Source organism: Salmo trutta, chromosome 6 (assembly GCF_901001165.1).
Source record: "Salmo trutta chromosome 6, fSalTru1.1, whole genome shotgun sequence".
Classification (NCBI taxonomy): domain Eukaryota; kingdom Metazoa; phylum Chordata; class Actinopteri; order Salmoniformes; family Salmonidae; genus Salmo; species Salmo trutta.
In genome coordinates, this window is record NC_042962.1 from 15,585,405 (window position 1) to 15,613,123 (window position 27,719).

The window sequence follows — 27,719 nt, forward strand, 5'->3', positions numbered from 1 at the left end:
CTACAGTGGTAGGCTTGATTACCAACAACGACAAGACGGCCTACAGGGAGGAGGTGAGGGCCCTCGGAGTGTGGTGTCAGGAAAAAAAACTCTCACTCAATGTCAACAAAACAAAGGAGATGATCGTAGACTTCAGGAAACAGCAGAGGGAGCACCCCCCCATCCACATCGGTGGGACAGTAGTGGAGAAGGTGGAATGTTTTAAGTTCCTCTGCGTACACATCACGGACAAACTGAAATGGTCCACCCACACAGACAGCGTGGTGAAAAAGGCGCAACAGCGCCTCTACAACCTCAGGAGGCTGAAGAAATTTGGCTTGTCACCTAAAACACTCACAAACTTTTGCAGATGCACAGTCGAGAGCATTCTGTCGGGCTGTATCACCGCCTGGTACAGCAAATGCACCACCCTCAACCGCAAGACTCTCCAGAGGGTAGTGAGGTCTGCACAACGCATTACCGGGGGCAAGCTACCTGCCCTCCAGGACACCTACAGCACCCGATGTCACAGGAAGGCCAAAAAGATCATCAAGGACAACAACCACCCGAGCCACTGCCTGTTCACCCCGCTATCATCCAGAAGGCGAGGTCAGTACAGATGCATCAAAGCTGGGACCGAGAGACTGAAAAACAGTTTCTATCTCAAGGCCATCAGACTGTTAAACAGCCATCATTAGCATAGAGAGGCTGCTGCCAACATACAGACTCAATCTCTGGCCACTTTAATAAATGGACTTAATAAAGGTATCACTAGTCACCTTAAATAACGCCACCTTAATAATGTTTACATATTACTCATCTCATATGTATATACTGTTCTATACTATCTTGCCTATGCCGCACGGCCATCGCGCATCCATATATTTGTCACGTCCTGACCAGCAGAGGGAGTAGTGGTTTAGTATTTTGGTTAGGACGTGACAGAGGGATGTTTGTTTTGTATTGTGGTGGTTTTTGTGTGTGTTGTGAGGGGTGTTTGATTTATGTGTTCCTGGGTGTTGGATGTATGTTCTAGGTTGTATGTTCTAGGTTGTATTGCTGCATTTTTGTCTAGTTAGGTTTGTTTTTCTATGTATAGTTAATTGGGGTTGGACTCCCAATTGAAGGCAGGTGTGTTGAGTTGCCTTTGATTGGGAGTCCCATATAATAGGGTGTGTTTGTCTTTGTGGTTTGTGGGTAGTTGTTTTTGCACTGCGTTTTGTTAGCCTGCAAAACTGTTCCTGTCGTGTTTCGGTATTTTCTTGTTTTTTTTTTGTGTTCAGCACGCAACCCGCTGCGCCTTGGTCCATTCCCGACGACACCTGTGACAATATTTATATGTACATATTCTTATTCACCCCTTACATTTGTGTGCATAAGGTAGTTGTTGTGAATTTGTTAGATTACTTGTTAGATATTACTGCATGGTCGGAACTAGAAGCACAAGCATTTCGCTACACTCGCATTAAGATCTGCTAATCATGTGTATGTGACCAATAAAATTTGAAGTGCATGAATTGCACTGCTGAATATTCATATCATTATATCCAAAAAGCGTTGTGTGGAACCTGTCTATGGATCAGTTAGATTTTATATGACTTTACAGTAACAAACAGCTTAGTGCTTTAAACGTCCTACCGGCCAATGTAGGCCTTCTAGCAGTAAGGACAGACAAACTACTACGGACTTGTCAGATCTTTTAATTTATAGCCGTTGTTTCTATTAAAAAAAGTGTCCCTGTATGTATGTGCTTGGGGAGTGGACCTCCAGCTCCGTGATTCGGTGCTGATGATATTGAGCTATATATCAATGTTTGACAGGGTAATTGGAAAAGTTGATGCGCGGCCATGGCTGTTGTACTTGGCTGGTTGCCACAAATTGGAAAGAACATTACTCATTTAGAAGGATCCTTACAGTTAGGCTTATAAACTGTGTGTGGAGTAGTTATGAGAGGAGAAAGTGACCCTCAAATTAATTGACCTCAAAAAATGGTAGTCGACTCCACCACACACAATGCATTTCACAGGACAATGGCTCCCTCTGCTGTCTATCTGTGGTGCCACATTGAAGTACTGAAAACTGATCAAACCATTAGGGTCCTCAATAAGTCTCCCCAAAGGGTAGGGTACACTCTTTCCTTGCCTTCCATATCCCCCATAGATTTAAAAGGAATGGATTGGTGTACGATTAATAAAGTGGAGACTACCTCTAGCCCACACTTATACGCATTGTAATTTATGAGGGGGAGTAAACAAACACACTCGGGAGAAGAGTAGAGATTCTGACTGCAGCAAGTATCTGTGTATGTTATGGATTTTGCTCTGCACAGTATCCTTAAACTATCTTGATTGAATTCTTAAAACCTTACCGTTCCATAGTGAGCCTATGCATGTTTATAATGCATTCATATAAGACAACTGCCAATTAAATTACCAACCTCAACTCCAAATTAATAAACAGCAATATAAAATAATAGCAGTGGCGTAAAGAGAAACGTCATAGTCTATACATTGTTTCAGATACTAAAAAAGTGTCGTGTTCTCTCATTTATAAACCAAGAGAACAGTAGGCCTATATCCAAAACCCCATGTTCTTTATCATGCCTAAATTAATATTAAAGTTGACCATTAAATATTCATACTAGCCTACTATACTATAAATTCATGTGATCGATTTTAACCATGCATCACGGGCTGTACCCCTCAACTATTTAGTCTAATGTTCCAAAGGACTCCTTTCGTCCAATAAGACGTTTTTCTTTATTTTTTTCAATAAAAAGGAGGTGGTCCGAAAAAGACTGCTCTTATGTTGTCTTCATTTCGCGCACGCGTAGAATGACAACGTTTCCAGAGATTGAGACGAGAGAGTAACTGTCTGCGAATATGATTTACATTAGAAAATAAAAAGCTTTATGCTTTTAATTTGTATGATAATATTGGTTATAGTACAAACCAAAACGCCGTGTTACTCGAGGAGAGAACTTTACTCTTGTTAGTGCGTCATGCTTTTCAAAGTTGGGCCGCCGATAGACATTGGATTAAGGAGGAGAAAAGTTTTAGAACACCACAACTGGAACTCAAACTAACCTCGGAGATGAATTTAGGTGTTCCAGCAAACGCACTGTTGTTGTTTCGTGCTTGTGATGAAGGAGACTACGAAACTGCTCGAGGGATTCTTGATCCCGGGGCGAAAGAGTCCGGGAGGCAAAGCAGACTGCGGTCAGAAGCGGGATCGGAATGCAATGTTGTGGACATCTCACGGGGACTTTCGCTGGTGCCAGTGGATTGCACAGATGAAGAGGGCAACACCGCGTTGCAGTTTGCCTCGGCGAGTGGACATGAGAATCTGGTCCGATTTCTACTGCGAAAGGGGGCTTCGGTGGACAGCCGTAACAACTATGGCTGGACGCCTCTCATGCAGGCTACAAGGTGTGGTTGCTACCAGTTCATGTGCTCATGATATTGGTCAATAATGTATACAGATGTTAAATGGGTGTGTCCCCGATTAAAATGTTATAATTGTATTATAATATATGCACAACACAGAAGATTGTGTGATGAATAAATCAAAATTAAACAATCCATACTAGCCATTGGTGAGTTTCCATAAAGATCATCTTAAATGTAGACTCAGCGAAATGACGTTGCCACGAGCAGCACCTCAGATATTGGGTGTGTTCGAGCAGTAAGGGATGGATTTATATTTACATAATGTACCTGGAGGGAAATGGGGGAGGGTCATACTTTTTCAATTTCAGTCAAGGGGAGGGTTTAGCATTTTTTTTATCTAGTCCAGTTCAGGGTCATGCAATTTGTAATTGATGACATTTCTATATTTCTAAGGGTTTTAAAATGAGTTGCTTATTAGTCTATATATCAACATGTGGCCGATGCCGCCGCTCATCTCTGATTCTCCACTGGGCGTGCAATATCGAGTGTGCCTATAGGCTATTTAGTGTGGTCTCAATCAAATGATCCATATCTGGTCGGGAAGATGGTGGAAACTGAGGTTTTATTTGAAACTGCTAGTGAGGCGGGTGAAGATAATAGTACAGAAAGTGAGAATAGTGGGTTCAGTGGCAAGGAAAAGGGGAAATGGGAAACCACCAGACTGGTTTTTATTCAGAGTGAGGGTTTTGGATCAATGCTTCTTGGGAAATATGTTTAACATCTCGATGACAATCTGGAATGTGTTGAAGGAAAGTGAGTCACAAGAAGTGGTCTTATTTAGATTTTTTGTGTGTCTGCGAAGCAGAATAAGTTTGTTTTAAGACTCAAAAAGATATGTATAGATTTTCGTAGCAGGGCGCCTATCAAGGGGGTTATTTTTGGGGTGGCTCAAGAAATAAAGGAAGAGGATGTAACTGAAGACATCGATGGAGTGGTTGGTGCAAGCTGACTGACCTGTATGGTGGATGGAGAAAAGAAATGAACTTTATCCATGCTACTGTTTTTTGATTACTAGTTTCTACCTTCTCATAGAAAGTTAGGATTCATGAGCTTTTGTGAACAAGCCTCTTCAGTGTCATAAATGTGAAATATTTAGTCATGTGTCAAGTGTGTTCACCCTGTTAGGGTGAAGGAGAATGAGGTGGCAAGGGTAAGGAGTGTCCAGAGTGTCTCATATCTGGAGGCGGTGAGAAGATTGGATGGAACGAGTGGCGGGGAAGAAACAATGGTAGCAGAACCAGCACGAATAGTGAAGGTTTCTCATCAACTGAGGGATAGTGAAATGCTAAAAAGGTGGACTTTGTATTATTTATTGCAATGGTCATAACCTTTACAGCAGAAGCAGAGAAGAAGTGTAAGGAAATTGGAATCATTTTGAATGCTGCTGAACATTTTCTGGGTATTTGTGATTTCACAGCCGAGGCTGTGCAAGAAATCCTGTTGGTGAATGTTACGCCATCACAGGCCCCTGAGCCTGTGTTGGGATGTAAACTCAGCAAAAAAAGAAATGTCCTCTCACTGTCAACTGTGTTTATTTTCAGTAAACTTAACATGTGTAAATATTTGTATGAACATAACAAGATTCAACAACTGAGACATAAGCTGAACAACTTCCACAGACATGTGACTAACAGAAATGGAATAATGTGTCCCTGAACAAAGGGGGAGTCAAAATCAAAAGTAACAGTCAGTATCTGGTGTGGCCACCAGCTGCATTAAGTACTGCAGTGCATCTCCTCCTCATGGACTGTACTGGATTTGCCAGTTCTTGCTGTGAGATGTTACCCCACTCTTCCACCAAGGCACCTGCAAGTTCCCGGACATTTCTGGGGGGAATGGCCCTAGCCCTCACCCTCTGATCCAAAAGGTGCCAGACGTGCTCAATAGGATTGAGATCCGGGCTCTTCGCTGGCCATGGCAGAACACGGACATTCCTGTATTGTAGGAAATCACGCACAGAACAAGCAGTATGGCTGGTGGCATTGTCATGGTGGAGAGTCATGTCAGGATGAGCCTGCAGGAAGGTACCACATGAGGGAGGAGGATGTCTTCCCAGTAACGCACAGCGTTGAGATTGCCTGCAATAACTACAAGCTCAGTTCGATGATGCTGTGTCACACCGCCCCAGACCATGACGGACCCTCCACCTCCAAATCGATCCCGCTCCAGAGTACAGGCCTCGGTGTAACGCTCAATCCTTCAATGATAAACGCGAATCCGACCATTACCCCTGGTGAGATAAAACCGTGACTCGTCAGTGAAGAGCACTTTTTGCCAGTCCTGTCTGGTCCAGCGACGGTGGGTTTGTGCCCATAGGCGACGTTGTTGCCGGGGTTGTCTGGTGAGGACCTGCCTTACAACAGGCCTACAAGCCCTCAGTCCAGCCTCTGTTCGCAATAGGCTGAGAGTCTGAGCACTGATGGAGGGATTGTGCGTTCCTGGTGTAACTCGAGCAGTTGTGGTTGCAATCCTGTACCTGTCCTGCAGGTGTGATGTTCAGATGTACCGATCCTGTCCAGGTGTTGTTACACGTGGTCTGCCACTGCGAGGACGATCAGCTGCCATTCTGTCTCCCTGTAGCGCTGTCTTAGGCGTCTCACAGTACGGACATTGCAATTTATTGCCCTGGCTACATCTGCAGTCCTCATGCCTCCTTGCAGCATGCCTAAGGCACGTTCACGCAGATGAGCAGGGACCCTGGGCATCTTTCTTTTGGTGTTTTTCAGAGCCAGTAGAAAGGCCTCTTTAGTGTCCTAAGTTTTCATAACTGTGACCTTAATTGCCTACCGTCTGTAAGCTGTTAGTGTCTTAACGACCGTTCCACAGGTGCTTGTTCATTAATTGTTTATGGTTCATTGAACGAGCATGGGAAACAGTGTTTAAACCCTTTACAATGAAGATCTGTGAAGTTTTTTGAATATTTATGAATTATCTTTGAAAGCCAGGATCCTGAAAAAGGGACGTTTCTTTTTTTGCTGAGTTTATTTTGGAGTGGACTGTGATTGAAGAAGTGGGATGGGTTTTCTTAGTTGACTTGTTTTTATTTTGTATGATGTCGTTTTCCCCTTTCCCGCAATGTTTTTTTTGTTTCTTATTCAGTGCCCCATCTAGCTGGTGGCGGTAATCCACCATTAACATCGGATGCCAACTGCCGTTAAACCCCATCGAAGAAGATGATCCATAGCCTGTAGCAGGCCTGGATGACGCCAGTCTTCTTCTTCAAGGTTTAACGGCAGTTGGAATCCAATTTGTTGCATTACCGCTACCTACTAGACTGGAGTACAACTCCCTTATACTTTACTTGAAAAATTAAAATATACTAAATAAATACCTTACAATCTAACACTATACTCACTAATTTCAAAATTATATAAAATAAAATTAACACCCCCCTACTCCACTAATTAAATGTATTTATTCCTGCTTCATGCCATCACCCTGAAAGGATGGGACATTACCACTTAACACATCCTGTAACGCTTCTGCTGACAAGTCTCGCACACCCAGCAGCTGCCACGACAACCTCAGTTTTCGGAGACTTCCGATCCATCCCTGCAGTACAATTAATAACCATTGCTATAAATGCTAAAAATCCAAATCTTACTGAAACGTGTTTCACTTTGTGGCCTATCCCTCTGTACTGGTGTATCTCTACTACTCTCACCACTCCTCCCCCTTACCCCATCTTCCTCTACTTTCTTCACTGCCTCAGCATATGACAACTTCTGCTCTACTCTAACCCTGGAAACCTCAACCTGCCTCTCTCGCACACAACATTTCTGATCCCCAGCTCCATGGACACCCCTACAATTAACACATTCCACTAGTTTCCCCAGTACTACACATTCCTTTGTCTCATGCCCTTCTGCACATTTCTCACACTTTGGACCCTCCCTCCTACACACTGCTGCCACATGCCCAATAGATTGACGCCTGTAACATCTTAATGTATTCGGCACATACGCTTGTACAGGATAACTTATATATCCTAACTTCACTTTGTCAGGCAAAGACTCAACTTCAAAACTCAAAAGAACAGACAATGACTCTTCTGTTTCTCCACTCTCGCCACCCTGACTGCGTCGCATCAAACGACGAGCATCACATACACCGGGAATCTTTCCCCTCAGCTGGTAAACGTTTATATCTACTGCTACTCCAGTTATCACTCCTTTCATTGGTGCCCTTTTCTTGAGAACGAAACAACTCACTTTTCTTGCCCCCATTCTTTTTACTTCGAGCGCATTCTTCCTCTGCCCAACAGAAACACAAACAATTATCACTAGACCACTTCTAGTTACCCTCACCGATTCCACTTGACCCAACTCTTTTTTTCACCCACGGGAAACCACAAGTGGATCAGCCAAAAGGCAAGAGTCCACTTTTTCCAGGAACTTCACTCCTACTGTCAGACTCTTCTTCATCCTGATCCTCGGTGTATACCTCAGTGTCCGATAACTTCACCACACCTACCACCTCCGATACTTCACTCTCATTCACGTCCATTTCTCCTCCTGTCTTCAGCTCCCTCTGCTTGCACTTTCTACCATCCTTCTTTGACAAAACATCTCCCTTTTTTCCACCATTTTTATCCGACTCAAGCTCACTTTCTTCCCTCGCTCTCTTAGACCTCTTCTCCCTCTCTTATTCCTTCTCCGTTTTCCAAGTACACGTCTCCTTATGATAATACTGCCGCTCCACCCCTGACACCCATCTTGTACTTGCTTTCTCTAGGGACTCCATTTTCCTCACGTCCCCGTATCCTGATCCTACCTCAACTCCAGTCCTCAGGGGCCTGATTGGTGTCACACTTTTGCCCCAGCCCCAGCTAACACACCTGACTCCAATAATCAACTAATCATGATCTTCAGTTAAAAATGCAATTAGTTTAAATCAGGTGTGTTTGCTAGGGATCGGGGAAAAGTGTGACACCAATCAGGCCCCCGAGGACTTGAATTGTCCAGGCTTGGCCTATAGGCTACCAAGTGCATGCTCAGAGAAGCACAGAGCAAAGTTATATTTCTAAGATAGCAGCTGGGATGGTGTAAATAAAACTAGGCTGCATTACACACTGCAATGGATATTTCAACCCTGAGCCCCGGCCTGCTCTGCTCTTGCTAATCTAAAACTTCTTTGTGTGCTGCCTAACCAATGGCAGTGCTATGTAGGCCTATGGTGGCAGTTCAGGAGGAGAGTCAAAGGCTTCTTCTGAAAATGATCTTTGATTGGCCTAGTCCAAAAAAATGTGTGTGGACTAGCCTATAGCCAATGTTCTGTTCAGTTTTTGAAGGAGAGATCAAAGATGAGGAGGACCGGAGGTCAAATTTGATAGCTTGCTACTACTATAATTGATTTATTCTGTTTCTTGCCCATGATGTAGGTCTGTTTATCATAGTTATTGATCTCACAATAAGCCAAATTTGAGTAACTTACATTGTGGTACTGAAACTTGAAGCAGCAGCCGCGGCACAATCAATCGGAAATGGACAACTCATGGTGCTGAATGTACGCTCGTGCTTCAACGGTCTTAGTTGTTGTGGAAATTGATCCACAATGCTGTTTACTTATAACTGCATCTATGTCATATTGCTGAGTCTACCTTTAATGGGATAGAGCATCTTAATAATTAGAAACATATGCTCTCCTCGGTTTTGACTAGATGATATACAGTTTCTCAGAATTGACTTTTCGTAGCAGGTAAGGATAATTAACATGGCATGTTAGGAGAATTAGGTTAAGGTTAGTTAAATGGTTAGGGTTACCAAAAAGGCAATTTGTTGAAACTTTTGATGTCAATTTCACATAAGCTGTATCCCGTCTTGACATGACTGCTCTTCTCTCTGCTAACACTTCCTGGTCACCTGTGTACCATGTGACCTATGACCCCATATGAAGGTTCCCCTAGTCTTCAAAAAAATAAGCATTAACATCATTGTGCGTTCATTGCCTACCAATGGACTTAAGATGATCTTAGTACGTTTTTGGAAATCTTTGGACAGTTCCATGACGTTGTCTTGTCATCCACTAGGTTTGGCCATCTAAATGTGGCCCACATCCTGCTGGAGAACGGGGCGGAGATGAACGGCAGGAACCGGATGGGGGCCAGCGTGTTGACTATGGCGGCCAGAGGGGGCCACACCCATGTGGCCAAGCTCCTCCTGGAGAGCGGCGCCTACGTCGACGACTACGACCACCTGGCGCTCGCTGAGGGTGTCACCAACAGTGTCGGAGACGAGGGTGGAAGGGAGTTCATGGATATCACGGCGCTCCTTGCTGCCTCACAGCATGGCCACGAGGCATCCGTTCGCCTGCTCCTGGAGTGGGGGGCGGAGGTGAACTTTTCCCAGAAGACCACAGGCTGGGGTGCCCTCATGCTGGCCACGCTGAGCGGGAAGGTGGTCGTGGCCCAGCAGCTGGTGGAGCGGGGTGCGGACCCGGACCAGGTCAACGTGCTGGCCAAGACTGCCTTCGAGCTATCGCTGCAGCTCAATCAGAGGGATGTCAAGGCCTACCTGGACTCCATCACCACCGTGCGCCCACAGCCAGGTATAGAACAGCCACGAGTTCACTACTCTCTCCAGGTGTAATAAAGGTGGTTCGGTGAACCACACTAATGTGATGAGTAACCCTAGCAACGTCTATGCTTTAGCTCGGCGGGCTAACACAGTCTTGTGACATGTATGAGACCCGGATTTGAACCCTGGTCGGCTGCACACTGTTGGAAATCAGTTTTCCAGTATTTTCATTAAACCTATTTAGGTGGACTAGAACAGACCCCCATCTAACACTGTTACGCTCTGCCCCAATACATTAATGCTAGGTTTCAATTTGTTGAGGAAATGTTATTGTTGGCATGCCTTGATGCTGATTCAGGGATCTCTGTCCCACTGAAGGAACATTCAGGAGAAACACCTAATTTGATATGCAGTCAAATTAGGCCAACAAGGCACAAAGCAGAGTTTTTCTATTTCTGCTATGATTGTCGTTAGTCAATACACAGATAAGATTGCAGCAAGTTAATCTTTGAGACTTAACGGAAGTCTTCAGCGGATCTTGTCCTGGTCACTCATAGGTAGTAGTCTCGATTGTTGTGAACGTTTTCTAATTAACTCAAAGCTTTATTGTAACACTACAATTGACACACAAGTGAAAGTAAAGCAGGGGTCACACCTTGGGTGTCTAAAAGACAGAGACATTGTTACAGAGTCCCCCTTTAGACACCTGTTCTCTTTGATGTGCCTCTTGTGTTTGGCCAAGAAGTACACAGGAGGGAACCCGAATTTGAAACCTACCCTTGAAAACGTCTGAGCTCTGCATTTCTTTGACAAATTGTTATTATAGCAGGGCTGCGTTTAGCAGCGGGCAACAAACTGAACGCTGCAGATAGAAATGTCACGAATAGAGCTGACACGATTCCTCACTCTACATGTCAGAGAGGCAAGTCTGTTGTACATAATATATTTCTATCTGAACGTCCCGCAACGTTGTGGCCCTCTGAACGTAGGTAATGAAGTGCCACCTTAAAAGGACAGTTTACCCGAAAATAAAACATTTTTATTTGGACATTTTCACCCCCAAATTCCTGTGTAGATCCTGTGATATTAGGAAAAATCTGCAGGCCTCAATTCCAAATGAATGGGAAAGATTGGCACCATTTAAGCCTAGTAGTTAGATGGTCAGTGCCAATAATTCCCATTCTAAGCAGATGCAAGACCTCCTTTTGAGCTATAATGAAAACAAACTTTGATTTTGGGGTGGGCTATCCCTTTAAACATCTGAAGCTTCCTAGAATTTCTTCAGCCACTGACCCATTCTAATGATCAACATGACTCAGTAATGCCTATGAACTACATCGTCCTGTATAACTGGAAAGACAACGTACAGTTGAAGTTGTAAGTTTACATACACCTTAGCCAAATACATTTAAACTCAGTTTTTCACAGTTCCTGACATTTAATCCTAGTAAAAATTCCCTGTCTAAGGTCAGTTAGGATCACCACTTTATTTTAATAGTGTGAAATGTCAGAGTAATAATAGAGGGAATTATTTATTTCAGTTTTTATTTCTTTCATCACATTACCAGTGGGCCAGAAGTTTACATACACTCAATTAGTATTTGGTAGCATTGCCTTTAAATTGTTTAACTGGGGTCAAATGTTTCGGGTAGCCTTCCACAAGCTTCCCACAATAAGTTGGGTGAATTTTGTCCCATTCCTCCTGACAGAGCTTGTGTAACTTGAGTCAGGTTTGTAGGCCTCCTTGCTCGCACACACTTTTTCAGTTCTGCCCACAAATTTTCTATAGGATTGAGGTCAGGGCTTTGTGATGGCCACTCCAATACCTTGACTTTGTTGTCCTTAAGCCATTTTGCCACAACTTTGGAAGTATGCTTGGGGTCATTGTCCATTTGGAAGACCCATTTGCGACCAAGCTTTTACTTCCTGACTGATGTCTTGAGATGTTGCTTCAATATATCCACATAATTTTTCTCCCTCATGATGCCAAACTATTTTGTGAAGTGCACCAGTCCCTTCTGCAGCAAAGCACCCCCACAACATGATGCTGCCACCCCCGTACTTCACGGTTGGGATTAGAGGTCGACCGATTATGATTTTTCAGCGCCAACACCAATGCCGATTATTGGAGGACCAAAAAAAGCCGATACCGAGTAATCGGACGATTTTTTTATTTATTTATTTGTAATAATGACAATTACAACAATACTGAGTGAACACTTATTTTAACTTAATATAATACATCAATAACATCAATTTAGCCTCAAGTAAATAATGAATCATGTTCAATTTGGTTTAAATAATGCAAAAGCAACGTGTTGGAGAAGAAAGTAAAAGTGCAATATGTGCCATGTAAAAAAGCTAACGTTTAAGTTCCTTGCTCAGAACATGAGAGCATATGAAAGCTGGTGGATCCTTTTAACATGAGTCTTCAATATTCCCAGGTAAGAAGTTTTAGGTTGTAGTTGTTATAGGAATTATAGGACTATTTCTCTCTATACCATTTGTATTTCATATACCTTTGACTATTGGATGTTCTTATAGGCACTTTAGTATTGCCAGTGTAACAGTATAGCTTCCGTCCCTCTCCTCGCCCCAGGAACACATCGACAACAGCCACCCTCGAAGCATCGTTACCCATCGCTCCACAAAAGCCGCGGCCCTTGCAGAGTAAGGGGAACAACTACTTCAAGGTCACAGAGCGAGTGACGTCACCAATTGAAACGCTATTAGCGCGCACCCCGCTGACTAGCTAGCCATTTCACATCGGTTACACCAGCCTAATCTCGGGAGTTGATAGGCTTGAAGTCATAAACAGCTCAATGCTTGAAGCACAGCGAAGAGCTGCTGGCAAATGCACGAAGGTGCTGTTTGAATGAATGCTTACGACCCTGCTGCTGCCTACCATCGCTCAGTCAGACTGCTCTATCAAATATCAAATCATAGACTTAATTATAACATAATAACACACAGAAATGCGAGCCTTTGGTCATTAATATGGTCGAATCCAGAAACTATCATTTCAAAAACAAAACGTTTATTCTTTCAGTGAAATACGGAACCGTTACGTATTTTATCTAACGGGTGGCATCCCTAAGTCTAAATATTGCTGTTACATTGTACAACCTTCAATGTTATGTCATAATGATGTACAATTCTGGCAAATTACGGTCTTTGTTAGGAATAAATGGACTTCACACAGTTCGCAACGAGCCAGGCGGCCCAAACTGCTGCATATACCCTGACTGCTTGCATGGAACGCAAGAGAAGTGACACAATTTCCCTAGTTATAAGAAATTCATGTTAGCAGGCAATATTAACTAAATATGCAGGTTTAAAAATATATACTTGTGTATTGATTTCAAAGAAATTGATGTTTATGGTTGTCACAGAAGTTGTCATGGAGAGAAGACCAAGGCGCAGCGCGTATGTGGATACTCATGGTTTTAATTTCAAAAGAGTAAAGTATTCACTGACAAAACAATTAAGATGACAACAGCAACAGTTTTACAGGCTATACAAACGCAGTGCAAAAACAACTACCCACAACCCCAAAGAAAAACACACACACCTATATAGGACTTCCAATCAAAGGCAACTCAACACACCTGCCTTCAATTCGAAGTCCCAATCACCAACACAAACATTCACACACACAAAACTGCCACGTCCTGACCCCAAAACTAATACAATAGCTCCATCTGCTGGTCAGGACGTGACAATGGTTCGGTACACATTCGTTCAACGACAGTGCTAAATCATCACCCGTTTGGCGAAGTAGGCTGTGATTCGATGAGAAATTAACATGCACCGCATCGATTATATGCAACGCAGCACACGCTAGATAAACTAGTAATATCATCAACCATGTGTAGTTAACTAGTGATTATGTTAAGATTGATTGTTTTATAAGATAAGTTTAATGCTAGCTAGAAACTTACCTTGGCTTCTTGCTGCCCTCGCGTAACAGGTAGTCAGCCTGCCACGCAGGCTCCTCGTGGAGTGCAATGTAAAGCAGGTGGTTAGAGCATTGGACTAGTAACCGGAAGGTTGCAAAAATGAATCCCCGAGCTGACAAGGTAAAAATCTGTCGTTCTGCCCCTGAACAAGGCAGTTAACCCACCGTTCCTAGGCCGTCATTGAAAATAAGAATGTGTTCTTAACTGACTTGCCTAGTTAAATAAAGGTGTAAAAAAATAAATTATAATAATAATATCGGCCACAATCGGTGTCCAAAAAGACCGATTACCGATCGTTATGAAAACTTGAAATCGGCCCTAATTAATCGGCCATTCCGATTAATCGGTCGACCTCTAGTTGGGATTGTGTTCTTTTGCTTGCAAGCCTCCCCCTTTTTCCTCCAAACATAACGAGGGTCATTATGGCCAAACAGTTCTATTTTTGTTTCATCAGACCAGAGGACATTTCTCCAAAAAGCATGATCTTTGTCCCCATGTGCAGTTGCAAACCGTAGTCTGGATTTTTTATGGCGGTTTTGGAGCAGTGGCTTCTTCCTTGCTGAGCTTCCTTTAAGGTTATGTCGATATAGGACTAGTTTTAAAGTGGATATAGATACTTTTGTACCTGTTTCCTCCAGCATCTTCACAAGGTCCTTTGCTGTTGTTCTGGGATTGATTTGCACTTTTCACACCAAAGTACGTTCATCTCTAGGAGACGGAATTTTCCGAGCTGTTTAAAGGCACAGTCAACTTAGTGTATGTAAACCTCTGACCCAATGGAATTGTGATACAGTGAATTACAAGTGAAATAATCTGTCTGTAAACAGTTATTGGAAAAATTACTTGTGTCATGCACAAAATAGATGTCCTAACCGACTTGCCAAAACTATAGTTTGTTAAAAAGAAATTAGTGGAGTGGTTGAAAAATGAGTTTTAATGACTCCAACCTAAATGTATGTAAAGTGGCGACTTCAAGTGTATGTCATTGGTGTGGTGCAGATTGTGTACAATGAATCTTGCCTTTGAGCCCTAACCTAAAAATATATATATAACATATTTTCCGCTTGCATTTTCTCTATTGTTTTGCTATTCAACTGATATATCAGAGATCTCAAAGTCAACGCTAAAGTTTTCTCCATATCACTACTGAATTCTTACAATGCATATATTGTTATTGTACGTTATAGTAAGCACGCTAACCTTAACTACAATTCAGGACGAAGAGGACCAGTCACATGTTTTGAGTTCCCTCATCCGTCTGCCTGGCTAGCAGTCATGTGATTGTGGTCCACTCTCCTGGTGGTTTTGGACTGGGCTTTGTTGACTCTCCAGTATTTCTCCACTCAAGTGTTCCCTGTCTTCTTCTGGTACCCAATGTGACTGGGTTCAGCAGTAGGGGTAGTGTGTGGTGGTGGTGGCCATGTAGGATTGTTGCTTTTTCAGTCCTTAGTACATTCATCTTCTGTTCTTTTACCACTCTCATAGATGACGAGAAGAGGAGACCAGATGTTTTCAGTGCCTTGAAGTTAGGTGAGTTTAGCGGACGTAGGCACATACTAAACAGAGGTTTGCCTTGTGAGAGGACGTATTGCATTGTAAGGGGAAAGCTGTCGTATTGAGTTATGTCTGCAAGAGTGGGCATAACACTACCACGCATGTAGTTCAACCAAAAAGTCATACCTAAACATTCCTGAAGTCGGGACTATGTGAGTTTGAGAGAATCTAACATGGTATGTGCACTGGGCAGTCTTGCATGCTTGCTCAATGCAGTCTGGCGTAAAAACCGGGGAGGGAAGAATGTGTGGGGTCTGAGAGGGCTGAAAATATTTGAAACTTTTGGGTGGAGGACAGAGGCCTTTGTTTCAATAAGAGTGTATGTAGCTGGAATTGAGTGGTCTGTGGTAATCTTGTGCGTGCGTTCATACTCATATCTGTGTGAGCGTGTGTGTTTGCACGTGTGTGCATGTGTGTTTGTTTGTGCATGTGTGTTTGTTTGTGCATGTGTGTTTGTGCATGTATGTTTGCATGTGTGTCTGTGTGTGCGTGTGTGTTTGTGCATGTGTGTTTACATGTGGGTTTGTGTGTGTGTGCATGTGTGTCCCCCAGGAAACTCCCAGCTGGTGAAGGAGATCTTGGAGGAAGATCCATCCCAGGTGAACATGGCCAACCCGGACGGGGCGTCTCCCCTGATGATAGCAGCCGTCAGTGGGCAGCTGGAGGTGGTGCAGCTCCTGCTGGAGAAGAGCGCCGACGTGGACAAACAAGATGGAGTACACGGCTGGACGGCCCTCATGCAGGCCACGTACCATGGGTAAATATGTGACGCATGACCGCAATTTTGATTACACTTTCTTATTCTACACAGACACCTTCACGAACACACAATGGCATACACATACACTACCGGTGAAAACTTTTAGATCACCTACTCATTCAAGGGTTTTTCTTTATTTTTACTATTTTCTACATTGTAGAATAATAGTGAAGACATCAAAACTAGAAAATAACACATGGAATCATGTAGTAACCATTAACAATATATTTTATATTTGAGATTCTTCAAATAGCCACCCTTTTCCTTGATGACAGCTTCACACACTTTTGCCATTTTCTCAACCAGCTTCACCTGAAATGCTTTTCCGACAGTCTTGAAGGAGTTCCCACATATGCTGAGCACTTGTTGGCTGCTTTTCCTTCACTCTGCGGTTCGACTCATCCCAACCCATCTCAATTTGGTTGAGGTCGGGGGATTGTGGAGGCCAGGTCATCTGATGCACTTGAAGAAACTTTCAAAGTTCTTGAAAATGTCCATATTGACTGACCTTCATGTCTTAAAGTAATGATGGACTGTCCTTTCTCTTTGCTTATTTGAGCTGTTCTTGCCATAATATGGACTTTTACCAAATAGGGCTGTCTTCTGTATACCCCCTACCTTGTCGCAACACAACTGATTGGCTCAAACGCATTAAGAAGGACAGAAATTCCACAAATGTACTTTTAAGAAGGCACACCTGTTAATTTAAATGCATTCCAGGTGACTACCTCATGAAGCTGGTTGAGAGAATGTCAAGAGTGTGCAAAGCTGTCATCAAGAAGAACCGTGGCTGTTTGAAGAATATCAAATATAATTTGTTTACACTTTTTGGTTACTACATGATTCCATGTGTTATTTCATAGTTTTGATGTCTTCACTCTTCAACAATGTAGAAAATAGTAAAAATAAAGAAAAACCCTTGAATGAGTATGTGTTCTAAAACATTGACCGGTAGTGTACACAGTCAAGGTGATTTTTAAGTTGTCTTCTAATCTAAGCTTTTCTTCTTTCGTACCTGTGCTCATAGGAATAAAGATGTGGTGAAGTATCTGCTCAGTCAGGGTGCAGATGTCAACCTGCGAGCCAAGAATGGATACACTGCTTTTGACCTGGTCATGCTGCTGAATGACCCAGGTTAAACCACAACACAATCTGCCGCTGCTTCTGAGTTTACTGGTGCAGATAGTCAGTGTGAAGTGTTATAATGCATTTGCACCGTGATATGTGTTATCATTGCTAGAGCTTAGTGCACCTGGTAAACCCAATGCATCCAAGTCACACTCTGCTATTCTGTTCCCTACAGACACTGAGCTGGTGAGGTTGTTGGCGTCCGTCTGCATGCAGGTGGACAAAGACAAGGGAAAACACAGGGGCAGGACTCCCCTCACTGGCTCCAAGAGCAGGCAGTCTCTCAATAATGTCCCCGTACCACCCGATGACAGAGGAGGATTGAAGGTCAGGCACTGTTTAGATCAGGGCCAAATGAAATCAGATTTTGGGCTGCATTTCGCCCAGGGGCCATATGTTGCGCACTCTCGGTTTATTATCATATGGCATATGACTACTGTCTCCTTCCTGTCCAGTCGTGGTGGAACAGGATGTCTAACAGGTTCCGGAGGCTAAAGCTGACCCACACTCTAAGACACGGGCTATCCTCCAACCGTCTGGCCCCCTTCCCTGACGAACCCGAGGCGCCTCTGGACGCCACCATGAAGGCTGAGAGGAAGAGTGCAACCCCGTGCGGGGCGGTGTCGCCCCCTGCAGCCATGGGGAGTACTGACATCAGCACGGCCTGGACAGCTAAGAGCAAAGATAGTGGTGAGACACGGGGGAAATAAGACCTTTCCCAATAACAATGTTCCAGTTTTTGTTTTGTAAATAGAATTTTTGCAGTATTTCTTTTTACAGTATAGTCAGTTTAGAATAAGCAATACTTTAGTATTGTATAAGCTGACCTACTGATTATGCATGGATTGTTTGTGAGAAATGGGAATTGAACAAAAGTATGGTAAATGTCTGTAAGTGGCATTTCCTAGAAACCATCTTGATTCCCTGATGTTTTGAAACGGTTCATTTTTCACAATGGCCCTTTTCTTCCTGAGAGATTTAGTTGAAACATTCTATTTTGTGGTCAGTGGCTGAAACAGTTGGGCCTTGAATACAGGAACATGAGAGAATGTCATGTATGGTTCTACTAAACTACCTATTGATTTATTTGTATCTGTTTCATAGGTCTTGGCAGAACGGGCACAGAGAAGGATGACTTTCTAATAACCACAATGGTAGGAGTCTTTACATTTGAAGAGGTTTTGAATTTAAATGAATTAACCATGATAAGCCCTGTGGCTACATTTCATTGAAACTTCAGTTGAAGTGAACAATGGAATCCTGTGGCAAACTGCTACACATTGTGGATATTATTGACAGAAAACTGTGATAATGGAGATGCTCTGTCTGGACTGGGGACCATAGACTATTTACTGTGCATGCTACTGCATAGATAATGCAATGCTGGCGTGATTGAGCTGATTGAAACTTTTACTAAACTTTCAGCTGAGAAATGGGGCGCCGCTGACCCGTCTGCCCAACGACAAGCTGAAGGCAGTGATCCCACCCTTTCTGCCCCCGTCGAACTTTGAGCCGTGGAACTCAGACCGCTCCAGGGTCATCAAAGAGGGCAAGAGCGAAGCCTCACGGCTGCCCATGCCACAGAGACCCGGCAAAGCCAACTTCAACAGCAGTGGCAACTCTGACATTGTGAGTCACACGTTGCTGCTGATTTATTTTATTTTTTTCACTGTAATTGAAAACCACTGATAAATTGTGATTTTGGAGTGAAGAAAAAGTATTCTTTCCTTCCATGCTGTGTCACAGACCTCTATCAGTCGTGTGGTGAGCAGGTCCATTAAGTTCCCCAGCCTCACCAAGGGCCCCTCATCTACCTCCCCCTCCAACTCAGGCAACTACCACTCCCCCCACTCCTCAGGTGGCTCCAACGGGGTGGCAGGGCTCAACCGCCACGGGCCAGACTCACACAACCGCTCAGGTACAGGCACATGAAAACACACTTGGCTAGGTGTCATATACACACACACACACACACACACACACACACTTTCAGACTATTGCTACTGCCTGAGCAGAGATCAGATGATTACTGAACTGGCTCCGACAGAGATGGTCTCCTCTCTTCGCGTTCTTAGGAAACTATGCAGTATTTTGTTTTTTTTATGTATTATTTCTTACAATGTTACCCCAGGAAATCTTAAGTCTTATTACATACACACGGGAAGAACTATTGGATAGAAGAGCAACGTCAACTTACCAACATTACGACCAGGAATATGACTTTCCCGAAGCGGACCCTCTGTTTGGACCACCACTCAGGACAATGGATCGGATCCCAGTAGGCGACCCAAAACAACGGCGATGCAGAAGGGAAAGACGGAGTGGTCTTCTGGTCAGGCTCCGTAGACGGGCACGTCGCCCACCGCTCCCGAGTATATTACTCGCCAATGTCCAGTCTCTTGACAACAAGGTAGATGAAATTCGAGCAAGGGTTGCCTTCCAGAGAGACATCAGAGATTGTAACATTCTCTGTTTCACGGAAACATGGCTCACTCGGGATACGTTATCAGAGTCGGTACAACCACCCGGTTTCTTCACGCATCACGCTGACAGAAACAAACATCTCTCTGGTAAGAAGAAGGGCGGGGGTGTATGCCTTATGATTAACGATTCATGGTGTGATCATAACAACATACAGGAACTTAAGTCCTTTTGTTCACCTGACCTAGAATTCCTTACAATCAAATGCCGACCGCATTATCTACCAAGAGATGTCTCTTCGATTATAATCACAGCCGTGTATATCCCCCCCAAGCAGACATTTCGATGGCCCTGAAAGAACTTCATTGGACTCTAAAATGGAAACCACATATCCTGAGGCTGCATTTATTGTAGCTGGGGATTTTAACAAGGCTAATCTGAAAACAAGGCTCCCTAAATTTTATCAGCATATCGAATGCGCGACCCAGGCTGGCAAAATTCTGGATCATTGCTACTGTAACTTCCGCAACGCATACAAAGCCCTCCCTCGCCCTCCTTTCATCAAATCTGACCACGATTCCATTTTGATGCTCCCAGCCTATAGACAGAAACTAAAACAGGAAATGCCTGTGCTCAGGTCTGTTCAACGCTGGTCCGACCAAGCTGATTCCACACTTCAAGATTGCTTCAATCACGTGGACTGTGATATGTTCCGGATAGCATCGAACAACAACATTGATGTATACGCTTATTCGGTGAGTGAGTTTATTAGCAAGTGCATCGGTGATGTTGTACCCATGGTGACTATTAAAACCTGCCCCAACCAGAAACCGTGGATTGATGGCAGCATTCGCGCAAAACTGAAAGAGCGTACCACTGCTTTTAATCATGGCAAGGCGACCGGAAACATGACCGAATGCAAACAGTGTAGCTAATCCCTCCGCAAGGCAATCAAACAAGCTAAGCGTCAGTATAGAGACAAAGTAGAGTCGCAATTCAACAGCTCAGACACAAGACGCATGTAGCAGCGTCTACAGTCAATCAAAGCATAATATATGCTGGCTAATTTCCTGTTACCAAATTTGTTACGGTGAACGTATACATTTCCCAAATTGACCTTCTCCTGTAACATACAGTGTATATATATGGAACACATGTACACCCTTTACTATTGCCCCGTCGCGGAAAAACCAGCCCCGTCACAGAAATCGCCCCGTCGCAGAAAACCAGCCCCGTCGCGGACACCGATGTCTTGCTCCCAGACAAACTAAACAACTTCTTTGCTCGCTTTGAGGACAATACAGTGCCACTGACACGGCCCGCTACCAAAACCTGCGGGCTCTCCTTCACCGCAGCCAACGTGAGTAAAACATTTAAACGTGTTAACCCTCGTAAGGCTGCCAGCCCAGACGGCATCCCTGGCCGCGTCCTCAGAGCATGCACAGACCTACTGGCTGGTGTGTTTACTGACATATTCAATCAATCCCTATCCCAGTCTGCTGTTCCCACATGCTTCAAGAGGGCCACCATTGTTCCTGTTCCTAAGAAAGCTAAGGTAACTGAGCTAAACGACTATTGCCCCGTAGCACTCACTTCCGTCATCATGAAGTGCTTTGAGAGACTAGTCAAGGATCATATCACCTCCACCCTACCTGACACCCTAGACCCACTCCAATTTGCTTTCCGCCCCAATAGGTCCACAGACGACGCAATCGCAATCACACTGCACACTGCCCTAACCCATCAGGACAAGAGGAATACCTATGTAAGAATGCTGTTCATCGATTACAGCTCAGTATTTAACACCATAGTACCCTCCAAACTCGTCATTAAGCTGAGACCCTGGGTCTCAACCCCCGTCCTGTGCAACTAGGTCCTGGACTTTCAGACGGGCCGCCACCAGGTGGTGAGGGTAGGAAACAACATCTCCATCCCGCTGATCCTCAACACTGGGGCCCCACAAGGGTGCGTTCTTAGCCTTCTCCTGCTCTCCCTGTTCACACATGACTGCGTGGCCATGCACGCCTCCAACTCAATCATCAAGTTTGCAGACGACACAACAGCTTGATTACCAACAACGACGAGACGGCCTACAGGGAGGAGGTGAGGGCCCTCGGAGTGTGGTGTCAGGAAAATATCCTCACACTCAGTCGTGTGGTGAGCAGGTCCATTAAGTTCCCCAGCCTCACCAAGGGCCCCTCATCCACCTCCCCCTCCAACTCAGGCAACTACCACTCCCCCCACTCCTCAGGTGGCTCCAACGGGGTGGCAGGGCTCAACCGCCACGGGCCAGACTCACACAACCGCTCAGGTACAGTAAACGTAAACAAAACAAAGGAGATGATCGTGGACTTCAGGAAACAGCAGAGGGAGCACCTCCCTATCCACATCGACGGGACAGTAGTGGAGAAGATGGAAAGTTTTAAGTTCCTCGGCGTACACATCACGGACAAACTGAAATGGTCCACCTCAAGAGGCTGAAGAAATTTGGCTTGTCACCAAAAACACTCACAAACATTTACAGATGCACAATCGAGAGCATCCTGTCGGACTGTATCCCCGCCTGGTACGACAACTGCTCCGCCCTCAACCGTAAGGCTCTCCAGAGGGTAGTGAGGTCTGCACAACGCATTACCGGGGGCATACTACCTGCCCTCCAGGACACCTACAGCATCCGATGTCACTGGAAAGCCAAAAAGATCATCAAGGACAACAACCACCCGAGCCACTGCCTGTTCACCCCGCTATCATCCAGAAGGCGAGGTCAGTACAGGTGCATCAAAGCTGGGACCGAGAGACTGAAAAACAGCTTCTATCTCAATGCCATCAGACTGTTAAACAGCCATCACTAACATTGAGTGGCTGCTGCCAACATACTGACTCAAATCTCTAGCCACTTTAATAATAAAAAATTGGATGTAATAAATATATCACTAGTCACTTTAAACAATGCCACTTTATATAATGTTTACATACCCTACATTACTCATCTTATATGTATATACTGTACTCTATACTATCTACTGCATTTTGCCTATGCCGTTCGGCCATCGCTCATCCATATATTTATATGTACATATTCTTATTCATTCCTTTACACTTGTGTGTGTATAAGGTAGCTGTTGTGAAATTGTTAGATTATTTGTTAGATATTACTGCATGGTCGGAACTAGAAGCACAAGCATTTCGCTACACTCACATTAACATATGCTAACCATGTGTATGTAACCATTAAAATGTTATTTGATTTGATTTAATCTATGAGATTTGAGCAGACCGCTAGTGCTAGTACTACTCAGTGGTAGTGCTACTCATGGGCTGTGTTTCTTCTCTTCCCCAAAGGGGGCAGTTCAGACAGCGTCCTGTCACAAATTGCTGCCCAGAGGAAAAGAGCCGCAGGCCTGTTAGATCCAAAGGCCCAGACAGCAGAGGTGCCAAGCCCCACCCCTGTGCCTGCTCCTGCCCCCACCGTGCCTGACATCAGTCTCCCAGACATCCACAGCATCCCCAGCCTGGTGTCCAGCGACGTCCACTCCAGACGGGTCAGATATAATATTGATACATAGAAGGACAACCTATTACAAGCCTTGTTATAAGACATTATAAAGGCTCATACACGCTTGCAACATGTCAGTGTTAACTAGTGAACTAAGTGATTCACATCCATCTATTTTCTTTACAGAAAGCTGACCTAAAGAAGAGACCCCAGTCTGGGAACTCCTCCACCTCCAAGAGCACCTCTCCCACCCTGACCCCGTCTCCATCCCCCACCCCCAAACCTCCCCCGGGGGACTCCCTGTCCTCCGCCTCCTCCCACCCGCGCTCCAAGAGCAGCGGCGGCTCCAGCAGTGGCACCATCACCGACGAGGGTGAGCCAGTGCATCTCTGGTTGATATGAATACTTTAAAAACAATCCCTTCCTCTGCTTATCTCTGCTGATCTCTCACTACACCCAGATGAGCTGTCCAGTATCCTGAAGAAACTTTCGTTGGAGAAGTACCAGCCCATATTCGAAGAGCAAGAGGTATGCATAATCCTCACTATAGCTTAAGCCATTGTGTATTTGCTACTTATCCTAAAATGTTCATAGCTGTGGTTTAAATCTCATGTCATCTACTCACTCAGTCAATGTGCATCCAATACAGGTGGATATGGAGGCTTTCCTCACTCTAACAGATGGAGATTTAAAGGAACTGGGGATTAAGACAGATGGGCCTAGACAACAAATACTGGCAGCTATTTCTGAACTCAATGCTGGGAAGGTGTGTTTTCAATATTTACTAACCCCCCTCTGTGTTCCGTGCCTATCTATTTGTTTTAGTTACCAAAGAGGGATCACAGCTTGATGCATCCAATAAAAATGTATAAATGGAATGTATTATTATTATTCACCTGAATTGTTGCTGCAGGGGAGAGAGAGGCAGATTTTGCAGGAGACCATCCACAACTTCCAGTCCTCCTTTGGCAGCAGTGCCAGCAACCCCAGACCACCAGGACAGCCACGCTGTGAGTGTTATGACGTCACACACCCCTAATCAAGATGCAGGACACATGGCGTCCGAATCCAATATTACAAGTTAACATCCCATCTATAAAGCAATGTCTCCAACACTTAGACTGACTGTAATTAGTGGGCTTACATGGTAATCATGGCCGTAACTATATATGAGGACACAGAGGTCCAGACCTCTAATGTTTTTTTATAAAAATAATAATAATAATGTACACAATACAGAAAATATTGCTCCCAGCATTGATCAAAGCTCAGAACGCTTATATTCTTGATCTGACTGAGTTCTGATCTGACTGAGTTTTAATCGCGCCTGCCTCTTTGTGAACGAGTGGAGTCATGAAGAGTGGTATGTTCGCCTGCGTTGGATGGATTTGCCTTTTTAGCAGCACATTCACCACTCTCTCAAATGGCTAACTCCGCCCTCTTGTGGCACATGTCGAGGGCATGACACGTGAAACGAACCACCCCGGCTCCGAGTCGTCTAAATAAAGACCGACTCGGAGAATGAGTGCACAATTGGTAGTCGCTTATAGATATGTCAAGGACTTCTATTACAGTAATATTGAAAGGCTCTGGCTAGTATTTCTTAGCCAGCTAGAAGGATAAAGTAAGAACCTAACTTTACACGGCGCCTACCTCAGGAGGAGCAAAAAATACGCGTCTCGACATGGCCTATCTTCCCTATAGGCCTACAACCAGCAACATGCCACCCTGCATCCCACTGCTGGCTTGCATCTGAAGCTAAGCAGGGTTGGTCCTGGAGGGGAGACCAGATGCTGCTGGAAGTGGTTGGAGGGCCAGTAGGTGGAACTGTTTCTTCTGGTCAATAATTTTTTATTTTTTTCCCCAATGCCCCAGGGCAGTGATTGGGGACATTACCCTGTGTAGGGTGCTGTCTTTCAGATGGTACGTTAAACGGGTGCCTGACTCTGTGGTCACTAAAGATCCCATGGCACTTATGGTAAAAGTAGGGGTGTCAACCCCGGTGCCCTGGCTAAAATCCCAATCTGGCCCTCATACCATCGTGGCCACCTAATCATCTCCAACTTCCAATTGGCGTATTCCTCTCCCCTTTCACTATTCCCAGGGCTCCCAAGTGGCACAGCGGTATAAGGCACTGCGTTGCAGTGCTTGAGGTGTCATTACAGCCCCGGGTTCGATTCCAGGCTGTGTCACAACTGGCTGTGAACGGAAGACCTATGAGGCGGTGCACAATTGGCCCAGCATTGTCCGGGTTAGGGGCTATGTCTTATTGTGCTCTAGCGACTCCTTGTGGTGGGCCGGGTGCTTGCAAGCTGAATTTGTTTTCCAGTTGGACAGTGTTTCCACCGACACATTGGTGCGGCTGGCTTCTGGGTTAAGCGAGCAATGTCAAGAAGTAGTGTGGCTTGGCAGGGTCGTGTTTCGGAGGACGCATGGCTCTCGACCTTCGCCTCTCCCAAGTCCGTAGGGGAGCTGCAGCGATGAGACAAGACTGTAACTACCAATTGAATATCACAAAATAGGGGGTAAAAGTAAAACATATTTAATAAAATATTCCCTGGGTCATTGCTGTAAATAAGAATGTGTTCTCAGTCAACTTACCTGGTTAAATAAAATAATTAAAATGCAAACCATGCAGTTCTAAAAATGTCACACGTTATCATTTTAAATCGGTGGTTGTTCATCTTGTCCATTACCCAACTTTTTTTTATTTTTTCAATACATCACTGATATTAATACAGAATCGAAAGTAATATTCTAATAATTAATGTGAATGTGATAACACAATAATCTGTGCTCCATTGATGTCTGTTTGTGCAGAGCTTGATCAGTAGTGCCTAGGAATACAAATGTGAACGCTATGTAATTTCAAGAGTTTATGATTTTATGCAAATCGTCATTACAACTGACTGAACAGTGGCTGATGCTATGTGTCAGTGTGAATAATTTGTCATATTCTGTCCCTTTTCAAGAGTATAAGATTACATCTGTATAGCTAGTAGACTATGTGTTTCTAGGTTGAATGAGGGAATGAACCTACAGCAGCCAAGGTGATAATGGCTGTGGTCAATTTTGCTTGTTTTTGCTGATCTCCAAATAGCATTTGAAGTGTTTTAATTGTATAGAAAATCAGCTTCAATTAAAAAAAATTATAATCCTTCCGGACCTCGTTAAAACTCAAACCCTGGTTACGGCCCTGATGGTTATCATTCTGTCCTGTAGCTCCTACAGGCTGGGTCCGGCACCAGGTGCGCACCTCCAACAAGAGGTAACAACACCACGCTGCGCCTGAGGACCAGCCGTATAGGAGGTCAGAAATGACCCTATAGCCCAAGTGTGAGGAGACTCTACTGGACGCCAGCGTTCCAGAGCACTGCTGCGTGTGGGAGGACGCTGCAGCACAGACCCCCGAAAGGGATCCCCATGGGCTGGCGACCCCACGCCCAGCGCCCTGCTGCTTACCGACAGAGCACAACGTGATGTGCGGCCATCATTTATTGCCATGGCAACAGGGCTGTCACGTCAACTGCTGACCTATAGGGGAAATACAGTAGAGGAAGTGAGCGCGTACTAAGAGAGAACAGACCTAGTCATGTCTTAATGGATGTGGGAGATGAAAGCCTTTAAACTGAGATTGAGACTTTTGGGCACTGATGATGTACTAGGTGAGAAGAGACCTTCAGGGACGGTTTCCCAGACACAGATTAAGCCTAGTCCTGAACTAAAAGGTACATCAAGAGAATCTCCATTAAACATGCTTCTGAGTCCAGGACTAGTCTTAATCTGTGTCTGGGAAATTGGCCCGTAATGTCTTAATGTATTTGGGAGATAACATTTTGAGGCTGGGATTAAGATTGTCACATGTTGATGATGTAAGTGATTGGAGGAATTCTGGTTTGCCAGAATGATGAGGGAAGATTGTTTTTATTTGTAAAAAAAATATGTTTCCTTCTGCCTTTCTCTTCTTTTCTTCTTTACTATTTCACTACTGTTAGTTTTGTAATATGTTTTCTTCTACAAGGTTTCATGATTTGTGTGTAAACAAAGTAAGTCAGTTTTAGTCTGATGATGAATGTGACTGGCTGAACTGTCATTATTAAAACCCATGAAAAGATGGACATAGTTTTTTCGTTTGTTGGAGTTACGACTGCTGCCAACCTACACATTGCTCTCCACAGACTGAGTCCACACTAACTCTCAACTTTATGTATGATGGTTTCCAAAATAAGTGTATATATTTTCCCATAGGAATAGACTCAACACTCCATGCAGCTTGATCAGGGATGGGCAACTTTGATGGGGGTGGGGGCCATAAAAACTTAGCTCATCATGAGGGGACGCAGTGGCTCACGGGTCTGTACCCACATCCATACCAGTCAGAGCCAGCCCTAGGCTTTTGCGGGCCCTAAGTGGACATTTGTAGCTAGCAAAACATTTTAGCGCCCTCCCCTTGACAGC

The 27,719-nt window shown here is 44.4% G+C and overlaps 1 protein-coding gene across 1 annotated transcript; it reads left to right on the forward strand.

Annotated features, from left to right (window-relative positions):
* Positions 1 to 2,780: 2,780 nt before the first annotated feature.
* On the forward strand, positions 2,781 to 27,377 carry anks6 (ankyrin repeat and sterile alpha motif domain containing 6). Its single transcript, XM_029755471.1, has 16 exons — positions 2,781 to 3,407; positions 9,457 to 9,974; positions 15,388 to 15,432; positions 16,009 to 16,213; positions 17,244 to 17,350; positions 17,520 to 17,671; positions 17,800 to 18,034; positions 18,449 to 18,498; positions 18,770 to 18,973; positions 19,091 to 19,262; positions 23,108 to 23,307; positions 23,448 to 23,634; positions 23,722 to 23,789; positions 23,911 to 24,027; positions 24,175 to 24,271; positions 26,484 to 27,377. The coding sequence occupies exons 1-16, from the start codon at positions 3,073 to 3,075 to the stop codon at positions 26,531 to 26,533; spliced, it is 2,742 nt and encodes a 913-aa protein (XP_029611331.1). The 5' UTR covers positions 2,781 to 3,072; the 3' UTR covers positions 26,534 to 27,377.
* Positions 27,378 to 27,719: the final 342 nt, after the last annotated feature.

Bases quoted from the DNA above. Each gene is read 5' to 3' on its own strand.
- anks6 (XM_029755471.1), top strand. From the start codon at position 3,073: ATGAATTTAGGTGTTCCAGCAAACGCACTGTTGTTGTTTCGTGCTTGT. The intron at 18,974-19,090 runs GTGAGTCACACG...GCTGTGTCACAG, and splicing joins GCAGTGGCAACTCTGACATT to ACCTCTATCAGTCGTGTGGT. The intron at 23,790-23,910 runs GTATGCATAATC...CATCCAATACAG, and splicing joins CCATATTCGAAGAGCAAGAG to GTGGATATGGAGGCTTTCCT.